Genomic DNA, 16,374 nt, shown 5'->3' on the forward strand with positions numbered 1-16,374 from the left:
ATTTCAGCAAATCTTCTAATTGGCAGAAAACTGTCTTTTCCCTTCCTTTCCTATTATTCCCTCAGCTCCCTATTTATCCCTACCTACTCAGAGTGCACACTCTAATTCTGCTTCAAGCTCTGCTTCATGTTCTCCCTTGGCATAATTCCATTTATTACCATTTCTATCAACTTTACTTTAGCAACTCACCCAGAGGCACATTCCATACTTCGAATTTTCTTTTTGCTTTCTTAGAAAATCTCCCTTGTCCTAGGTTGCATGTTCTCCAGGCCATATTCCATGCTACTTTAGAAAAACTAGCATATGCTAATATGTTAATATGTACGAATAACATAGCATTACCTACCCTACCCACAAAGTGATAAATTAACCTTTAGGATTATAATTACCCAAAGGAGAATTACTAATGCTGGAAAATTTCAGGTAAACTTGTAGGAAGACAATGATTTCAGACAGGTGGCTTTGTCTTTTAATGTTCTTCAAATCCCTTAAGTGTTTGCTGATGTATTAGATGTAACATACATTACTCCACTAAGGGCTAATGGTCTGTTGGTCATACAAACGAGTGACCAACATGGTTTCTGCTCTCCCTTTCCAGGTCTTGTAAACAGTAGTTTACAACATGGTATTTGGACAAGGTAGAGAGAGCAGAAACAAGTAGTGGTAACAGCCTTCTTTGGTGAAGTCTTCTTGGAAACAGAATTGGGCAAAGCAGACGGTGAAGCTCACGTTGGATCAGCTGCTGTGGATGGGCAAAATGGAAGAGTCTCAATGGGCCCTGCGTGATGCATCCTAGGCGTTAGGCAGATTTGACTTAGGCTGCTCTCATGAGTAGTAGCTACTGAACACTGTTTACGGTTTTGATGAAAAGAGCCCTGTGTGGATTGTTTTTGATCTGCGTATTAACAAAGAATAGAAAGACAGCCAGGTTATTTCTTGAGGCAGTAAGAAAGACATTTTCCCTTGAAAATGTGTAAGAAACACTCTGCTGGAAAACACACACGCACACAGACCAAAAAAAAAACAAACAAACAAACAAACAAAAAATCCTTTCATCCAGAATCTGTGGTTTGCTTTCTTTTATTCCATTGTATACATGAATATGTGAAAATGCACAACTCTCAGACGTGCAGCGTGATCAAGTGACAATCGCTTATAATGTTCCTCTATTTAAAGCAACAAACAGATGGAGGGTTTATGAGCAAGGCTGGGAAAAGTAAAAGCAAATGATTGTAATAGTTGTACTTTTAATAGGGTTCCCCACAATCTAAAACATTATTTCCCAAGGAACAAATTGTTCTATAAAATTACGTTACTTAGGAAAGAGATAGTCTGTCCTGACTTTGCTGAGGCAACAGAGCACTCCAGGGTGGCCTTCTATTGCTGAAGGCTCTCTAGTCAGATCAGTGTCCTGAGAGATAGGATGCAGGGATGTTGGGCACCATGATTCCCAAAGAAAAAGCTCAGTGGAATAGGGTAAAATGCAGAAAGATCAAGCAGAGAGAAAAGGGATATGAAGTATATCTGAGCTTTGATTGAAGCTATTACGTTCTAATTCTCTACTTTGAAAAACAAGGTTTGGGAAATTCCTATGAATTTAAGATAAGCACACAACATCTCTACTTTCTCAACCACTTCAGACTGATGTCTAGCTCTAGCATAGCAAATCTTAACAAACAGCAGAACTGTAAACAATCCAACACTAATTCATTATCATTATCCCCTTTTAAGAAAAACAAAACTCTCTATAATTCTATCATTAAGATGAATATGCCATAGCAATGGCCTTTACGTAAATTATAATTAAAGCTAATCTTAATTAAAGTTATTACACCACTTTGGAAGAAAATAAACAGTCCAAAGAGAGGGAAACAATGTGGTCAATAACTCACTCCAAAAATATTTTTTGCCTCCAAAGCTTGCATTGAGGGAGACATTCCTGTGCGTGATACAAATGGTTCTGACATTAAGAAAAGTAAACAAGTAAGAAAAATAAAGATGGAAAAATTCTGTGGTCAGTTCACAAGTGCTTTTTTATTGTTTGAGGCAGGGTTAAAGCCTTTTATAAAGACAAGGATATATGTGCTGCTAGATTGGATATGACACTAGACTAGTCTAGCTGCCCTTGCATAGAACTCTGGCTGCCCATAATACGCCATGGACAAACATGTGTTGGTGCTGCTAAACAAAGAACCAAGGTGGGACCTTATGCAGCTAATTGAAAGCATTACTCCAGTGCCGTTTTGTCAATCAAGTAGAGAAAAGATACTCAGCTCTGGTTATTAATGGACTTGAGAGATAAAGGCAAACATTCAATATCCTCTAATTATTAATGGTCTTCAGGATTTTAATTTGTCTCAATAACTGATTACTAAAGGTTGCATAATCCACAAGAGTGACTCTTGTCAGCCTCAATGCAAGCCATTCAAGGACTGTGTTGACTCACTAGGCCAGAGGCCAGGTAAATGAACTAAAACCAAGAAAGTAGGTTCTTCTCGGGTATCTCAGGGATTCTGAGTCCCCAGAGACTTTTACAATAGCAACTCTCAGTCAATCGGTATTGTGGGGGATTGGAATTGGCCACCCCAAGATATTTCTCTTTGGCATGAGGATTATTTGGGGCTGGTTACTTTTAAAAACTGCAGACATGAGAGAAACTCTGGAAAGCAGAATTCACTTACCCTTTGTTAAGAGATATTTACATTTGTAAAACAAATCTCTATCTCTAAAGGTGTCTCCCTCTCTGTACCAGGAAGAAGAGGGGGATGACCTTATCCTCTAAAAACTCTTAACAATGCAGAAGGCAAGGACTCAAATCTGCACAATAACTTTAGTCTTGTTTACTGTGCTTTTCTGGTGATCTCCCATAACTGACTCCCCCCACCCGCAACATCCTCTTTTGTCTTTAGCTGAGGAGGATATTTAAGGTGAGAGCTTCCGCCATCTTGGTGAGTTGCTCAGTTTGCCTGAGTCACTCCCAGGTATACATGTTATAAAGCTTTGTTTAATTTTCTCCTGTTATTCTGTCTCATGTGAATTTAATTCATTGTCTGGCCAGAAGGACCCAGAGTGGATAAAGGAAATGTCTTCTTCCCCTCCAGTAGCTATAATTTGGAAGGATTCTCTTTCAGGTTTTGCTGTTCTCAAACTAAACTAACACTGGGAGACCCAAGACAATGAACACATAGTCCAACTAAAAGAAGCAAAAATAAATGCTACTGTGTCAAGAACAATTAGCCTTTCAAATATCTTCTAGAGTGATTTTACTGGTATGCCTGTTTAAATTAAATGAAATTTTATCCAGTCAACTAGTGTGATCAAGCTTATTTTCCTTAGAACATTAGCATTGGAATGCAGCCAAAGACACATAAAGACACCACCATCTCACAAGCTACGGATATCATTTCTGAGAGCTCCCAAAAAAGATACGAAATTCAAAGAGTTTGTGCTTTCTATTAAAAACTGTTTGGTCTGATGGGTGTTTTCTACTGCCTTCACTTTCTTTTTTAGCTTTCTGACCTGTCACTCTATCTTTCATCATCTCACTATTTTTAAGTAGCACCCAAAGGAGCAAGGCAGCCGCAAACACAAATATGGCCACGGATGTAGCTGGAAGTGTGTGTGGTTAAAAATAAATAAATTAATTAATTAATTAATTGATTAATTAATTAATAATAGCCCCTGGTGCAACCAGAACCTGGTGATGGGAAAGATGCCTGACACTGTCTAGTATTCAGGGCAAGAAGCAGAGTTAGAAATGAACAAGACAAGATAAAGTTCATGCTTTTGTAGTCAGGGATTTAGGGAAAGCTATTTACTCCAATACAGGAATTGTAACCACATGAAGCCGACCGTAAACGTATGACCTAGCTGAAAACTTATACTTCTGTTCTCTGAAAAGCTGCAAACTGAAATGTGTTGCCCATGATAAAGATGCTAAAAGATGGTGGCACAGGGGATGCTAGGGGGAGGGGAAGGAGTATGCAGAATATAAGAGATTAAGATTTAAGAGGAATAAGGGAGAGTGGCTTTCCTCTAAACTGTGACTATTTCACTAAAAATAAACCCACAGCACAATGGTATCAGAGGGATCTCTACTCAATAGGCAAGCTTAAGACACAATCCCTCTCACTTGACTACAGCCACTGAGCATGCTCAGGGAGGCCCCAGGTGTGACCTCTGCTCCCCTGTGAGCAGTGGAGGGGCCAGGCAATCTATCATGGTGTTCATCCTGTCAGCCCTGGTGCTTTGCCGCCGCTGTCTGTCACCCTGGTGGATGAGACCTGCTTAAGGGCAATCATGTCAATCTCTATGTGACCACTCAGTCTAAGGCAGAAGGATGATCTTGACAGGGCTGGCAAAGTCAGCAGAAGGTACCAAAAGCTGAAGTCATAGCCTTCCCACAGAGATGCAATTTGGGCCATTGTTTTTTTCTTTAGCTTTTTCTTTATTTTTACTTTCTCTTTTTCTTTTATTCTCACAACATGGGCTAAGGCATACAGAACTTGCCTTCAGAGCTGGTCATCTCGGATAAACCTGTTGCCCTCTGAGTTTTTCCCATAGTAAATATAGCGACACTTCCCCAGGACACCTGCAAATAAAAGGAAACACATCATTACAGGTGGTACACTTAGTATAGCAAGGAAACATAGGTTCTGCAAAGCAGAAACGCCACACAATCACAGACGCAATGGGTGGCAGCAAATGGATTAAGCCCCAGAAGCGAAGAACCCTATTTTCTTGTCCTCAGAGTTGACATTCAAATAGAATGTTACCAGAGCACAGGCTCCTAGGAATAACATATTTCCTGCAGGATTTCTCTTGCACATTTTAGAGACTTTTCTAGTTTGGCCAATTACTCCTCAAAATAAAGTATAACCCTCTCCTCTCTTGAGGTTCTCTTAGTAGAATTTCTAAAAATGGAAAATTAGAGTTTAAAGATGGTCTTAGCCCAAGCAAAAGATGTAGAACAATATTCCCAGAATGTATTTTCAAGTCCTTTATCATGAATCAATATTGTTAACTTCCAGAGAGAAGCTTTCAAATCCCAGGAGGCGTCAAGCACATACTGGTTGATTAGGGAAGAGTGGTGGTGTTAACAAAATGCCACATAGAAAGTAACAAGAGCCTCTGACAGTAAATGGCTTCTTCTTATAGGCATCCTAACCTCTATTCTCAGGTTGGAATGCATTTGATTTTCATCTTCAGTTTTATTTTAAATAATTTTGTGGCTCCATAAAGAGCTTTCCTCTCATTCAAGGAGATTGTAGGAAGGCTTAACTATGAAAAATACCCCCGGAATAGAGTCAAACCTTTTAATCAGCTCAATATTTATCCTAAATATCCATAAGAAATCACCTGCCATAGTTATTTTGAAAGTTTGTAGGATTATTAAGCAAAAATAAGTTTTTCCAAGAAAATATTTATAACTACAATTTGCTTTTTACTACCTTGTTTTCTCTTCTAGTTTTAGAAAAACAAACTTCAAATTCAGCTTCACAGAGTTGTCTTATTACTAATAGCACTTGAGTCTCTGAAGTATTCATAACCAGAGGGGGAAAAAAAAAGCATTGTCCATAAAACATTAATTCATGAGTCACAGATCTGTCTGTAAAAATAGCTACTTATATGCATTACTTTTTTCCATCAGTTTGATAGCGTGAAACCACCAATCACCAACCATTGTTCATTTGGGATAAAGCAGCACTGGAAATTATCCTGGTTCTTCACATCAGAAGGACTAAATAGTAAATATTTTTATGATCGTACAAACGATGTTTCTCTACTACAGAACCTTAAACCTTATTCTTAAATAAGGATTAAAAATGACTCTCAGAAACTTTTAAGGACAGGGCAGATGCTCCCTGGTTTGAATGGCTTGGGACAAAGTTTGGAATTGCTGGGATCATAGAATCTTTGAGAGTTGGCAGTAGGGAGAAGATGACATCATTCCACGGCCTCAAAACTGGTCTTGGGCTTGCTCTCATTACTTCTATTTCCTGCCATGTTCCATGAGCAAGTGTGCTATGGACCATTCTTCTCCCTTGGCTGTGCTTTCTCCTCAGCCACCTATCCCCAATTTCTGCTTTTCAGTATTGATCTGGTGCCCAGAAACACCGAGGCAGGATGAAACCTTTCTGTGGCCCTTCTTGGGGCCTAAATTATTCTTCAGGTTGTTGGCACTGAGCTGTTTTTTTTTCTTTTTCTTTTATTGTGCTGGGTTATATAGCACCTGGGGTTGTATTAATATTGTCACTCATGCCAGGAACCAGTCTGTGGGCTTAGCTGGTCAGGCTCCATTCCAGGAAGAGCATCCCCTACAGGCCTGGGTGGGAATGTCTCAGATGTTTCTGAAAATCTACAAAGAGCATCCTTAAACATAATTGATTCAAATAAACCCTCAAGAATCTGGAAGGATGAGTCTGAGGGATGTTAATTTCTTTTTACAGCACTAGGACAGCATAAATTTTTACTTAAAAAAATGGATAGGGCTGTCAGAGATCATAAAGAACACAATCTTTCTTTTGAGGAAAAAGAATGGAAGGCAGACATACACACGCACACACACAGACACCCACAAGTCACCAGCAAGTGCATTCTCTCCAATCAACTCTCCAGTGCCTTCATGGACTGAATTTCTTTCTCTACTCTCTCTCCATAGTAAACTTCAACTCTGGATCTCACCTAGATGCCACCTGGACAGCAAGTGTCATCCTGGAAACAGGCTGGATACTCCTGAGACATGGGCTATAATGTGGAGGGAGGTGAAGTGATCTGAGCCACAATCCCCAGGCCTGCTTTCTAGTCAGCACTGATAAAAGTCCTTTTTAAGGCCTGCCCTGTTCCTTTGGGCCTGAATGCAAGAATGTTGATAGACATCCTGGTGAGAGAGGGCTGTTTGATGAATGCAGGAAACTGGTGAGGTGTCAGAGCTTAGAAAATGAGGCAAGGACATGAGGTATTAATATTGTCAATGATCTCTTGATGGGAAAACAGATACTGCACTAACCGTCAGATTTAAATAGACATCAAGTACATTAATGACAAAAGGGCAGACTTCAAACAAAGGGTCTGTGTGGCAGGGAGCAGAGCTAGTCTCTGTGCTGGCAATAACCTGATCTGAAAAGACTCTGTCAGGGCTAGAGACAGGCCCAGGATTGTGTGCAGTGACAGAAAACAGAGATGCTGACAGAGACACCAGTGCCATATTATGCCAAAGATATTCTAACACTGTCTGCTGCTCTAACGAAAGCTGACATCAGTCCCTATCACTTGGAGTCTTCTCTGCCTGCTCCTGCAGAACAGTTCTCCCCAGACATCACGACAAAACTCACTGCCCTGGTGAAGTTCCTGCGGCCCCGTTCTGTCCAAGTGCCAGAGTCAAGGGGCCTAAGGATAACCTCAGTCAGTCTAAATTTGGACTTCGCAGGAGGAGTGCACTCACCCCCCCACCCACCCCCTGATATCTCGCTACTCGAGGTGATCAGAGCGCCAACGTGTAAGGAGCTGTCACCTTGAATAAAATCCTTAAAGGGAAGGCACTCAGTCCGTGGGCTGCTCCAGGAAGGCGCAGGGACGGCCTGGCAGCCAAAAATGAAATCCAGCTGCTGGTGCTCCCCTGGGGAGAAAGGTGGTCTGGCTAGTGACAGTTAAGATCGCCTGAAATCTTTGAACTCGAACCACCTACAAATGCTTAAATTAAGCAAGTGTTATCTCTGTTGGGACTCCCACCAGAGCTCACAGCTGGGAAGTGATTACCCCTCAAATGGGAATTTTATGTTAAATAAATAAATAAATAAATAACATTAACAAGGAAGGGGGAAAAAAAGCACTATCCCATGTGTGGCCATAGGATTTTATCAGGTTATTGGTAAAATAATAGTTTCTGCTTATAAATTAAGCGAGGTGGCAGTGTGTTTTTCTCTCCCCTGACCCCCCATAGCCCTCCGTCTCCCATCATGGCAACTGCCATAAACTGTGAAAATTACAGGGGGAACAGTTTGCTTGCAAAGAACATTTTGACGGGGAGCCTCTCCAAGGCTGGAATTTGAGAATCCGCTGGTTGTGACTCGGTAGGTGGTGGTTTCTGCATTACATCTGCAATGCAAGTTCACTTGTTTGCATCTCCTCAAATTATAACATCTTGGGACTGGAGGGGGAACAACACATTCAATGGCACATGTAGTGTTTTCATTAAAATATCTGGCTTTGGCCATAATAAACGGAGCAAGTTTGCTATGCATCAGGCTGATGTGTAGCTGTCTGTGTGGGGGTTTCTTTTCAGGGGTCCTGAAAAAAACGACAGCATGCTCTACCCTGGGGAATCCTCTCCTACCAAATGAGATTCCTAATTTTTCTTAAGTAGCCAGCTCTCTCATCACCACAAGCTCTTAAAACTTTAATTATGAAAAAAATGTATTCAGAAGGATCTGTTTTAAAGAGATCCTTTATCTTTTAAATGTTTCTCTGGAATGGATGTTCTAATTATGCAGGTTAAGTTATGACCTTGGGGCTGCCTGAGGGAGTGGAAATCAGCCTCTTTTCTTGGATGCAAGGCTGTGATGGCAGGGACAGTACCAGAGACCTCCCTGGGGGAGAACCTCGAGTGTCCTGAGAAGGAAGTCCTTGTACATTCATGCAGAGCCAGCAAAGGCCCCAGGACTCCTGGATCTCTGGATGTCGTCGCATTTCAACTGTCTACTTAACAAGGGGAGGTGGGGGAAGATCAGTGTTCAAACCTAGCTCTGCTCCTAACAGTTACGTGAGCACGGCCCTTTCCCTCGCTGTGCTGGTTTCCCCATTTGTAAAATGAGGGCAAGGGGCCAGATAATCTCAGAGGTTCATTTTAGTTCTGAAATAGATAATTTAGTATTTTTGAATGTTTCTTTTGAAGATAAAGATGTCAGGTCCAATATTGCCTGATGCAGGAGGCAAATCCAATGGTCAGTTAATCAAAAATTTGATTTGGACTAAGTCAGCTCTTGAAACGCATCCAGCCCATTTTCATATAATATATAGAAGGAGAGCTCTGCTGGACCTCAAAATCCCAAAAGAAAGAACTACCACTAACTTTCCTGCAATCTGTATTTCATACTTAGAGCTGGGAAGTACTTACAACTAACTAGCCTAAGTCCCACTAGCTTTGACATAAGCTCAAGTCTCATAACTCCATATTCAATAGAACTAAAGACTAGGTATCAGAATAAGTGATCTGTCATTAATAGTTTAGTTGTGAAATAATAATCTTTACGCAAATACAAAAGCTTATTTGATGATGGAGTATAGGTTAGACCAATAAATTCATATTTGTAACATAGAGAAATTATCAATTTTTCATCATTATTAATGTTAATCATAATCATCATTTTAAATTATTGTAATTTTAAATGCTATTATCACAAATGTTTGTAAGTGTAGCTGTGTAATGACAAACAGACTTTAATCTGTTTGCGATCACTAAAAGCTTAAAATTAGATAGTGCTACAAAAGACAGAAGGACAGAGGGCTCCTTGGAGAACTTCTGTTCTGATCTTCCCCCACCTCCCCTTATTAAGTAGACAGTTGAAATGCGAGGACATCCAGAGATCCAGGAGTCCTGGGGCCTTTGCTGGACTCTGCATGAATGTACAAGGACTTCCTTCTCAGGACACTCGAGGTTCTCCCCCAGGGAGGTCTCTGGTACTGTCCCTGCCATCACAGCCTTGCATCCAAGAGTAAAGGAAGGAACTAGACTCTTCATGGCCTCTGAAAACAGTGATGACAGTGTTGTGAAGTGGTGGATGGGCCCAGCGACAGAGAGAGAAAGGGTACCAGGAGATTCTTTCTGGTCCATTCCAGAAGGTTCAAGAACTAAGCTTCTATGTGACACTATATATAACCACTAACATACCTGTTAACATACATGTTAACATATCACACCTATAATACTCTCCCTCCTCCCCAATTTCTAGTACTCAGTGCCTAAAACAGTACTTACTACAGAGGAGAGATTCAATGAATATTTGTCAAATAGATAAATTAATACCATTAAATTATGATCTAGACACAATTTAAACAGAGTACACAAAGTAAGGAATTTCAATTGTTGAACATTCATACTTTAACCTCTGTTAAGACTACAGATATTTGGAACACTGTAAAATATATACTGATTAAATATTTGCCTTATTAAAGAAGAGGGCAAATTATCAAAGGCAACAGCCTCAATTCCTAAACACTGGTGTTGTTTTTATGCTGAACACTTTTCTCCCACGAAGTCAGAGCAATCACAACGTCTGGTTGAAAAGAGAGAAGTGAACTGAATGTTATCATCCAGCCTTAAGAGCTGTAAACATCACACACAGGAAAGGACATTCCCCAGAAAGCACATTCCTCGGTCTTTGTTGTGTGTAGGCTGTGAGTAAGCTGGGAACTGGACAGGAATAAACACACATGTTTTATGATCTTGAGAAGTGGCTGGAGCAATACCCCGAGGTCAGCCTGTGTGACGTGCTATCAGCTCTGCTGTGGCTATCACACAGGATTTAGCAGAGCCTGCAGAATTACAGCTCCTGGCAAACATCCTCCTTCAGTGTAAGCTACTTAAATACTAAGGCAAAAGGAAAAGGAGAGAGGTTTGAAAAGGTCTTCAAGGAAGGGGTTGCTTGGGAGCAGTTTTTGTGGAAGGAGGACCAAGTCCGTCTTCTGTGCCAGATGTATTTTTCCTCTGTCTGCAGGTCCATCTGAGAAGCCTCAGGTTGGAAATGAAATGAGGAAAGGCTCTCCACCTGACCCAGGGGAGGGTAGAGAAGGCAAAGAAGAAAGCGAGACTCCCTTCCCAAACCAGCTGAGTGTGATTTCAGGCAAGAGTGTCAGTTTATAATCTGCATCTTGGGCTTGCTAATCGCCAAAATAACTGTAAGGGCTCTTGCTTCTTCTCCATGGACCAGGGGGCATGCTGTCCCTGCTAAATACCGCAGTGACCACCTCAAACAGCTGTCCAAGGGATGTTTTCTAGTGTTTCAACTGAGCACTCTCTTGAACACTTCTCCTTCGTTATACAAAACAACCCCAAGAGGGATATTCTGGCCCTGCTATGCTGACCCTGATATTTGCAATGGTGGACATCTGAATTTGGCTGTTTTCACCCCAAAGATGCTTTGACTTCAGGCTTATGAACATAAACATATAAACCAGCCTGGTAATTTTTCTTTGCAAAAGCATTAATTATTCAGAGCTAACTTCATTTAGCCAATTTAATTCCTTGATTTTCAAATTCAAAGTTAAACCATATTCTATTTTTAACATTTTAATTTCTATTTTATTGAATTTATTTCCACTGGGATCAATTCTTTCCCATGTAATTTTCACTTTAATGTTAAATTCCTCATCAGCTTTTGCCAAACATCAACTTTCACTGATTATATCTTCTAACTCTCTTTGAGTCATTTATTTTTACAAAGTCACATTTCCTTGAGTAAAATTTCGCAGATCCAAATTGTAACAGGAAGACTTGTGTCCTCTGTTAAAGTTTAGTCAACGCATTTTTATTGTGTAGTTTTAGTTCATTCCAATTTTATTTTGTTTTCATTATTTCTACCAAAGCTAATTCCTCTCCATGAATTTGTGGAGTTTTCAATATACCAACAAGATACAAATTTTCAGTTAGTTTTTCATCCATAATAAATTGCATTGTGTGCAGGTTTAGTTGCTGTCAGTTTCATTTCAGATTGATTATTTCTACCAGCAACATTTATTTAAGTTAAAGTGAATGATAGTTTTTATTCATTTTTTAGCACAGAAAGTATGCAAGGCAAAGGTAAATACTCTGAATGCACAATAGGATACAAGTCGTGGGGTTATGATATGCTGCTTTCTACCAACCACCAGTCAAAAAAACCCAGCATAGGCCACCTAATCAAGGGTTAAGACACGTCCATATCCTGAAAGAAAACCAACACAAATGCCAGGCAACAGATTCCTTTGAGAAGAGAGCATTCGGCCCCAGTGCTCAGGCTCCTCCGGTGAGGCCTGATGGAAGGCTAAACTTTCCATGGAGAGAGAACAGATGATACCGCCCGCTTAGACAAAGACTCGGCCTTGTCAAGCCTCACGCATGTGTTTGTGAAGGAGAAAAAGCTGGGGAAGGAAACCAGTCAGCAAGGAGAGGATATTGGCAAAATCTGGCCTGAAGGTGATAGGGACACGAGGCTGAGAAGCCAGCCGCCCAGCCTAGGGGAGGCTGCACAAATGGTCACATGAGTGGGCAAACTGATGTGCGACAAGTCAGAGCCTGTGGAAAATGCACTCTGGGTTCCCAGGGCACCTGAAATGAGGCCTGTCATTTTAAAACAAGAGAAGGAGGTGGGAAAGAGAGGAGAGAGAAAAAATGTAGGGCCAGATTTTCCCTCACATCATCTGTCAACGGGAAATGTAAAAGCCGGTCCAAGTCACAGAAATCACTGCCCCCTTAGTAGTGAGCTCCACTGTCCCATGTAGAGCCCCTGCATGCGGATTGCAGATGCCGTGGCCCTACCCAAACCTGACTGGGCCAGTCATAGTCCTCACCACATCGAGGAAATATTAGGTTGACAGATTGAAAAGCTATCTAGCAGCAAATGTTTCCATCATGTGAATCCTGGAAAGGAAACAGTCAGTATGCTTTTCCTCACATGTCAATGCTTTTTAAATTTTTTTGTATTGAGGGTCATGTGGGTAGGCAGAGAATGGTGGGGAAGAACCCCAGGTCTGAGGGTGGTCTCACTTGCTCCCTTTTTTGAACATCGTTAATATGATTGGCTCTTACCTCTGCACATGCCGTATTTCAATCACACAGGAACACACGCATGTCAGAGATCAAATGCCCTAGTAAATATGTCCCTGTTCCAACAACACCCACCCCCAACAACAACAGCAAAACCACTGCTAAATCTTGACTAGTTTAGATGACTATCCAAATTTTAGTTTTTCTTCTCAGGTTAAAATTTTTGTGCCAGTTTAAAATGAAGGCAGAAACATTGTTTACTCTGACTTCCTAAACAATGATTTATTTATGTATTCCTATAATGATACTTTCCTATTTTGCTGCACTTCCTAGTACACTGAAACACAGAATAGAAAACTTTTCTTTGAAAGTGTTTCTTTAACTGTATCGAAGAATTCTCACCAGGGCAGAATTTGAAGATCTTCATTTTAGGTAAAGTCCACCATTTAATAGAGGAGGAAAATGGCATTCAAAGTGGCATCCCCAATGTCACAGGACTAGCCCAGACACCCAGACAACTCTACCTTAATAGTCCAGATATCCCTGAATTATAGGACTCTGCCTAGAGGACAAGAGAACTTCAAGGATCACCAAACATCTGACTTAGCCTCACTCTTACCCACTTTTCCACTGGGAGAAACTTGAATTTCCAAGGTCAGCGAGCTCTGAGTATGTTTCTCTCTCCTCCATCTCTGTGTTCTACATGGGGTTTAATGGATTTGAGGTGGGCTAGATTCCAAAGTGCATGCCAAGATGGGATGCAAATCAGTTAAGATTTGTGAAGTTCCCTTCAGTGAAGCTAACTGATGGATGTCACATCAACCAGACTGTCAGTCAAAATGGATAGCGGTCAAGTGGTATGGCTTCATTTTTCTTCCTCAGTTTTTGACTGAGGAACTCAGAACTACTTCAGACAGGAAAGAGAAAAGAAAAAAAGAAAAAGTTCACCCTTTCAGTCCCTCCACCATCCCCACCGTTATCTCTTCATTCATCTTTTCCACCTTCCAGCTGGAGGGAGTATTGCCACTAGAGGGCAGCATGAATTTAGGAAAAACAGCAGCTTTCTTTTTTTTTAAAAAAAAAATAAACGATGGCAACTATTCAGGGAGGGCCATTAAAGCCACACTGTGCTTTTGGTCACCAATTATAGGTTCCGTAATGATCAATATGTCATGTTTGCTCAATCTGTGCTAAAGGCTTTCTGGGGCTGGGGCTACCAGACGACCCCCTTTTGGACTTTTCTGGCCTCCATTTCAAGGATCAGGGACTGATTTTCTTTACCATGAATTGCTCTAATTAATCTTCCAGGCTCAGGGGTTGGGGATTTTTGCATATCACCTGCATAAATTTAAAGAAGCTTGAAAACTAATAAACAAACATAGATTCCTGCATTGCTTAGAAAAAGATCATTTTTATTGTGGAAGACCAAAAAGAAATATGCCACCCAATGCGAGTTACCAATCATCATCTGATAGTCAAAAAAATAAAAAACAGAGAAGTAAAATAAAATAAAAACTGGAGCAATGAAATATACAAAAGGTATGTGTACTCTCCATCCACGCAAATCACAGACACCTCTTTTTAAGGCCCTCCCTGCCCCAAACCTACCCAGCCCTTGTCTTCTCTTTTAGAGTACCTGGCCTAGATAAATCAGAAAAGAGAGGTAGTAGCTGCTCAAAATAAAAATAATAATAAAGCCAGCTTCTGTTCCATCATCATTTGGTCACCATCATTGGTCTCTGGCACATGGGCCAGTGATTATCTTCATGCTGGGAACAACAAATGACAACCTCCATTTTGGAGAAGAGAGGTTCTCATGGGTTTCTAGGGATTTCAAGCATATCATTATTTTTCAAAACAGCGCTAAAGGTGTGACATTCCAGTGAACGGCATTTTAAATGAGAATTTTCGAGAATTAAAATAAATGAGTGGACTCAATCAGAGAAAGGAATGAACAAAAATTGGAATTACGGGACTCAGGGAAACCAGAGCTGAGTCCAGGTGGGGCTCTCCATTTCAGCTGAGAGACTTCTCAAGTAGTCAGTAAAGCAAGTAAAGAAAGGCTCTCACATGCTTTCTTCCCTTATACTTTCTTTCCTAATATAACAGTCATGTGATTGACTAGCCACTAGGGTAATGTTGGGTTCCAGTTAATTAATTAAATTATCTCATTTACTCATGGTTTCCTAGAAATCTTTTTGAGTTTTCTCTTGCCTATGAAACACTATGTGAAACTAAAGTCAATTTCACTGTCTTACAAGGTACATCATAGTGACCACAATGAGTATTTCTTTGAGTGTTTATAGTGAGGATGATACAGTTCACAAGTTTAGCTGGGTTGGGAAGATTGCTCATTGAACATTTCTCAAGGTCTTAGGATCTCCTTTTTATAAGAGCATGAAGAGTACAGAGATGACAGCGTTTCATCCACGCTTCAGGAGGCCTAGGACATAGTAGGTACTCAATAGATTGTTTCTTATTGTGGAACAAATGAACAGATCTCAGGAGACTCCTTCTGAACCCCGGTGTCTGCTACACATTGCTGAACATTTACAGGTAGAGGCATTGGGCGGGTTGTCCGCAGGACAGTGGTTCTCCAACTTGCCCATCATCAGAATCTCCTGGATGGCTTGTTGAAAGATTGCTGAGCACCATCCCCAGAGTCTCTCATTTAGTGGGTCTGAGCTGGGGCCAAGAATTTGCATTTTTGCTAGTTCCCATGTGACAGTGATGCTGCTGATTATGGGACCACACTTTAAGAAACACTGTTCCAGGACAACCTAAAAGGGCTCCCTTTTTAAAAATAAAACCCTTGACATTAGCTTTTATTTTTGTAAAATAAAGACCACTCAAATTCAGAGATAAAACATCAGCTTGACTGAGGGATTTAGTGTATTGCTGAGTTTTAGTAAATGGAGGTCTCACTGTCTCCCCAATAGCAGTTTGAAAACAAATGGTGCCTAAAATAAAACAATAATATAACGTTGCTCCAGTCCTTTAATATAAAACAAAAAACATGAAAGTGATGTGCAGATTATATTAACAGAAGAAAATAGATTTTTGGATAGGTAAAATGGAACTGGATCTGCAAACCATAATTTATGAAGTATAAGAAAAAATAATCTTGCAGAAAAAATTTCCCAGAAAGTCTTTAGCCTCTCTCTAAAATGACAGAATCTTCTATGAACAAATCTGAGCAGTAGGGGCTTGAATGGGAATTTTGGCTTTACTCTCAAGCAGAAATTTGCTTTTAGGTTTCAGATCTGTTCCTATTAGAAAGCGCACATCAGAAGTGGGGAAAGCATCCACAGTTCTGTCTGGTTCTTCAGGCTAAAATTTGTCAAGAGAGTCATTGAAAATAAAGACAAGTTGCTTTTTTTTTTTTTTTTTTAATTCTTCAAACTGCAAACAAGAGCCTCTCAAATACTATTAAGTAGATTCAGTAACAAGTGGGTTTGTCATAAATTCAAACCCTGCAAGGATTGGGGAAAAGACCTCCCTTTCTTCGGCCCATTAATCCAGCGTCCATCTGCACTTCATTAGAATCCAAACTAATTTTTCCTGTAAGATATTATTATAATCTTTCCTAATTCCAGGACACTTTAAATTGCTTTCTCCAAAAGGCAAACAAA

The 16,374-nt window shown here is 40.4% G+C and overlaps 1 protein-coding gene across 2 annotated transcripts in view; it reads right to left on the minus strand.

Annotated features, from left to right (window-relative positions):
* Nucleotides 1–4,445: 4,445 nt before the first annotated feature.
* Nucleotides 4,446–16,374, minus strand: part of LRMDA (leucine rich melanocyte differentiation associated) — a 1,073,572-nt gene continuing 1,061,643 nt past the window's right edge. For both annotated transcript variants that reach the window (XM_046655483.1, XM_046655484.1), the window contains one exon: nt 4,446–4,591. In XM_046655483.1, coding sequence (XP_046511439.1) covers nt 4,522–4,591 — 70 coding nt within the window. In that variant the 3' untranslated portion in view covers nt 4,446–4,521. The remainder of the gene's footprint in view (nt 4,592–16,374) is intronic.

The sequence above is a fragment of the Equus quagga genome, chromosome 2 (genome assembly GCF_021613505.1).
Source record: "Equus quagga isolate Etosha38 chromosome 2, UCLA_HA_Equagga_1.0, whole genome shotgun sequence".
Lineage (NCBI taxonomy): Eukaryota > Metazoa > Chordata > Mammalia > Perissodactyla > Equidae > Equus > Equus quagga.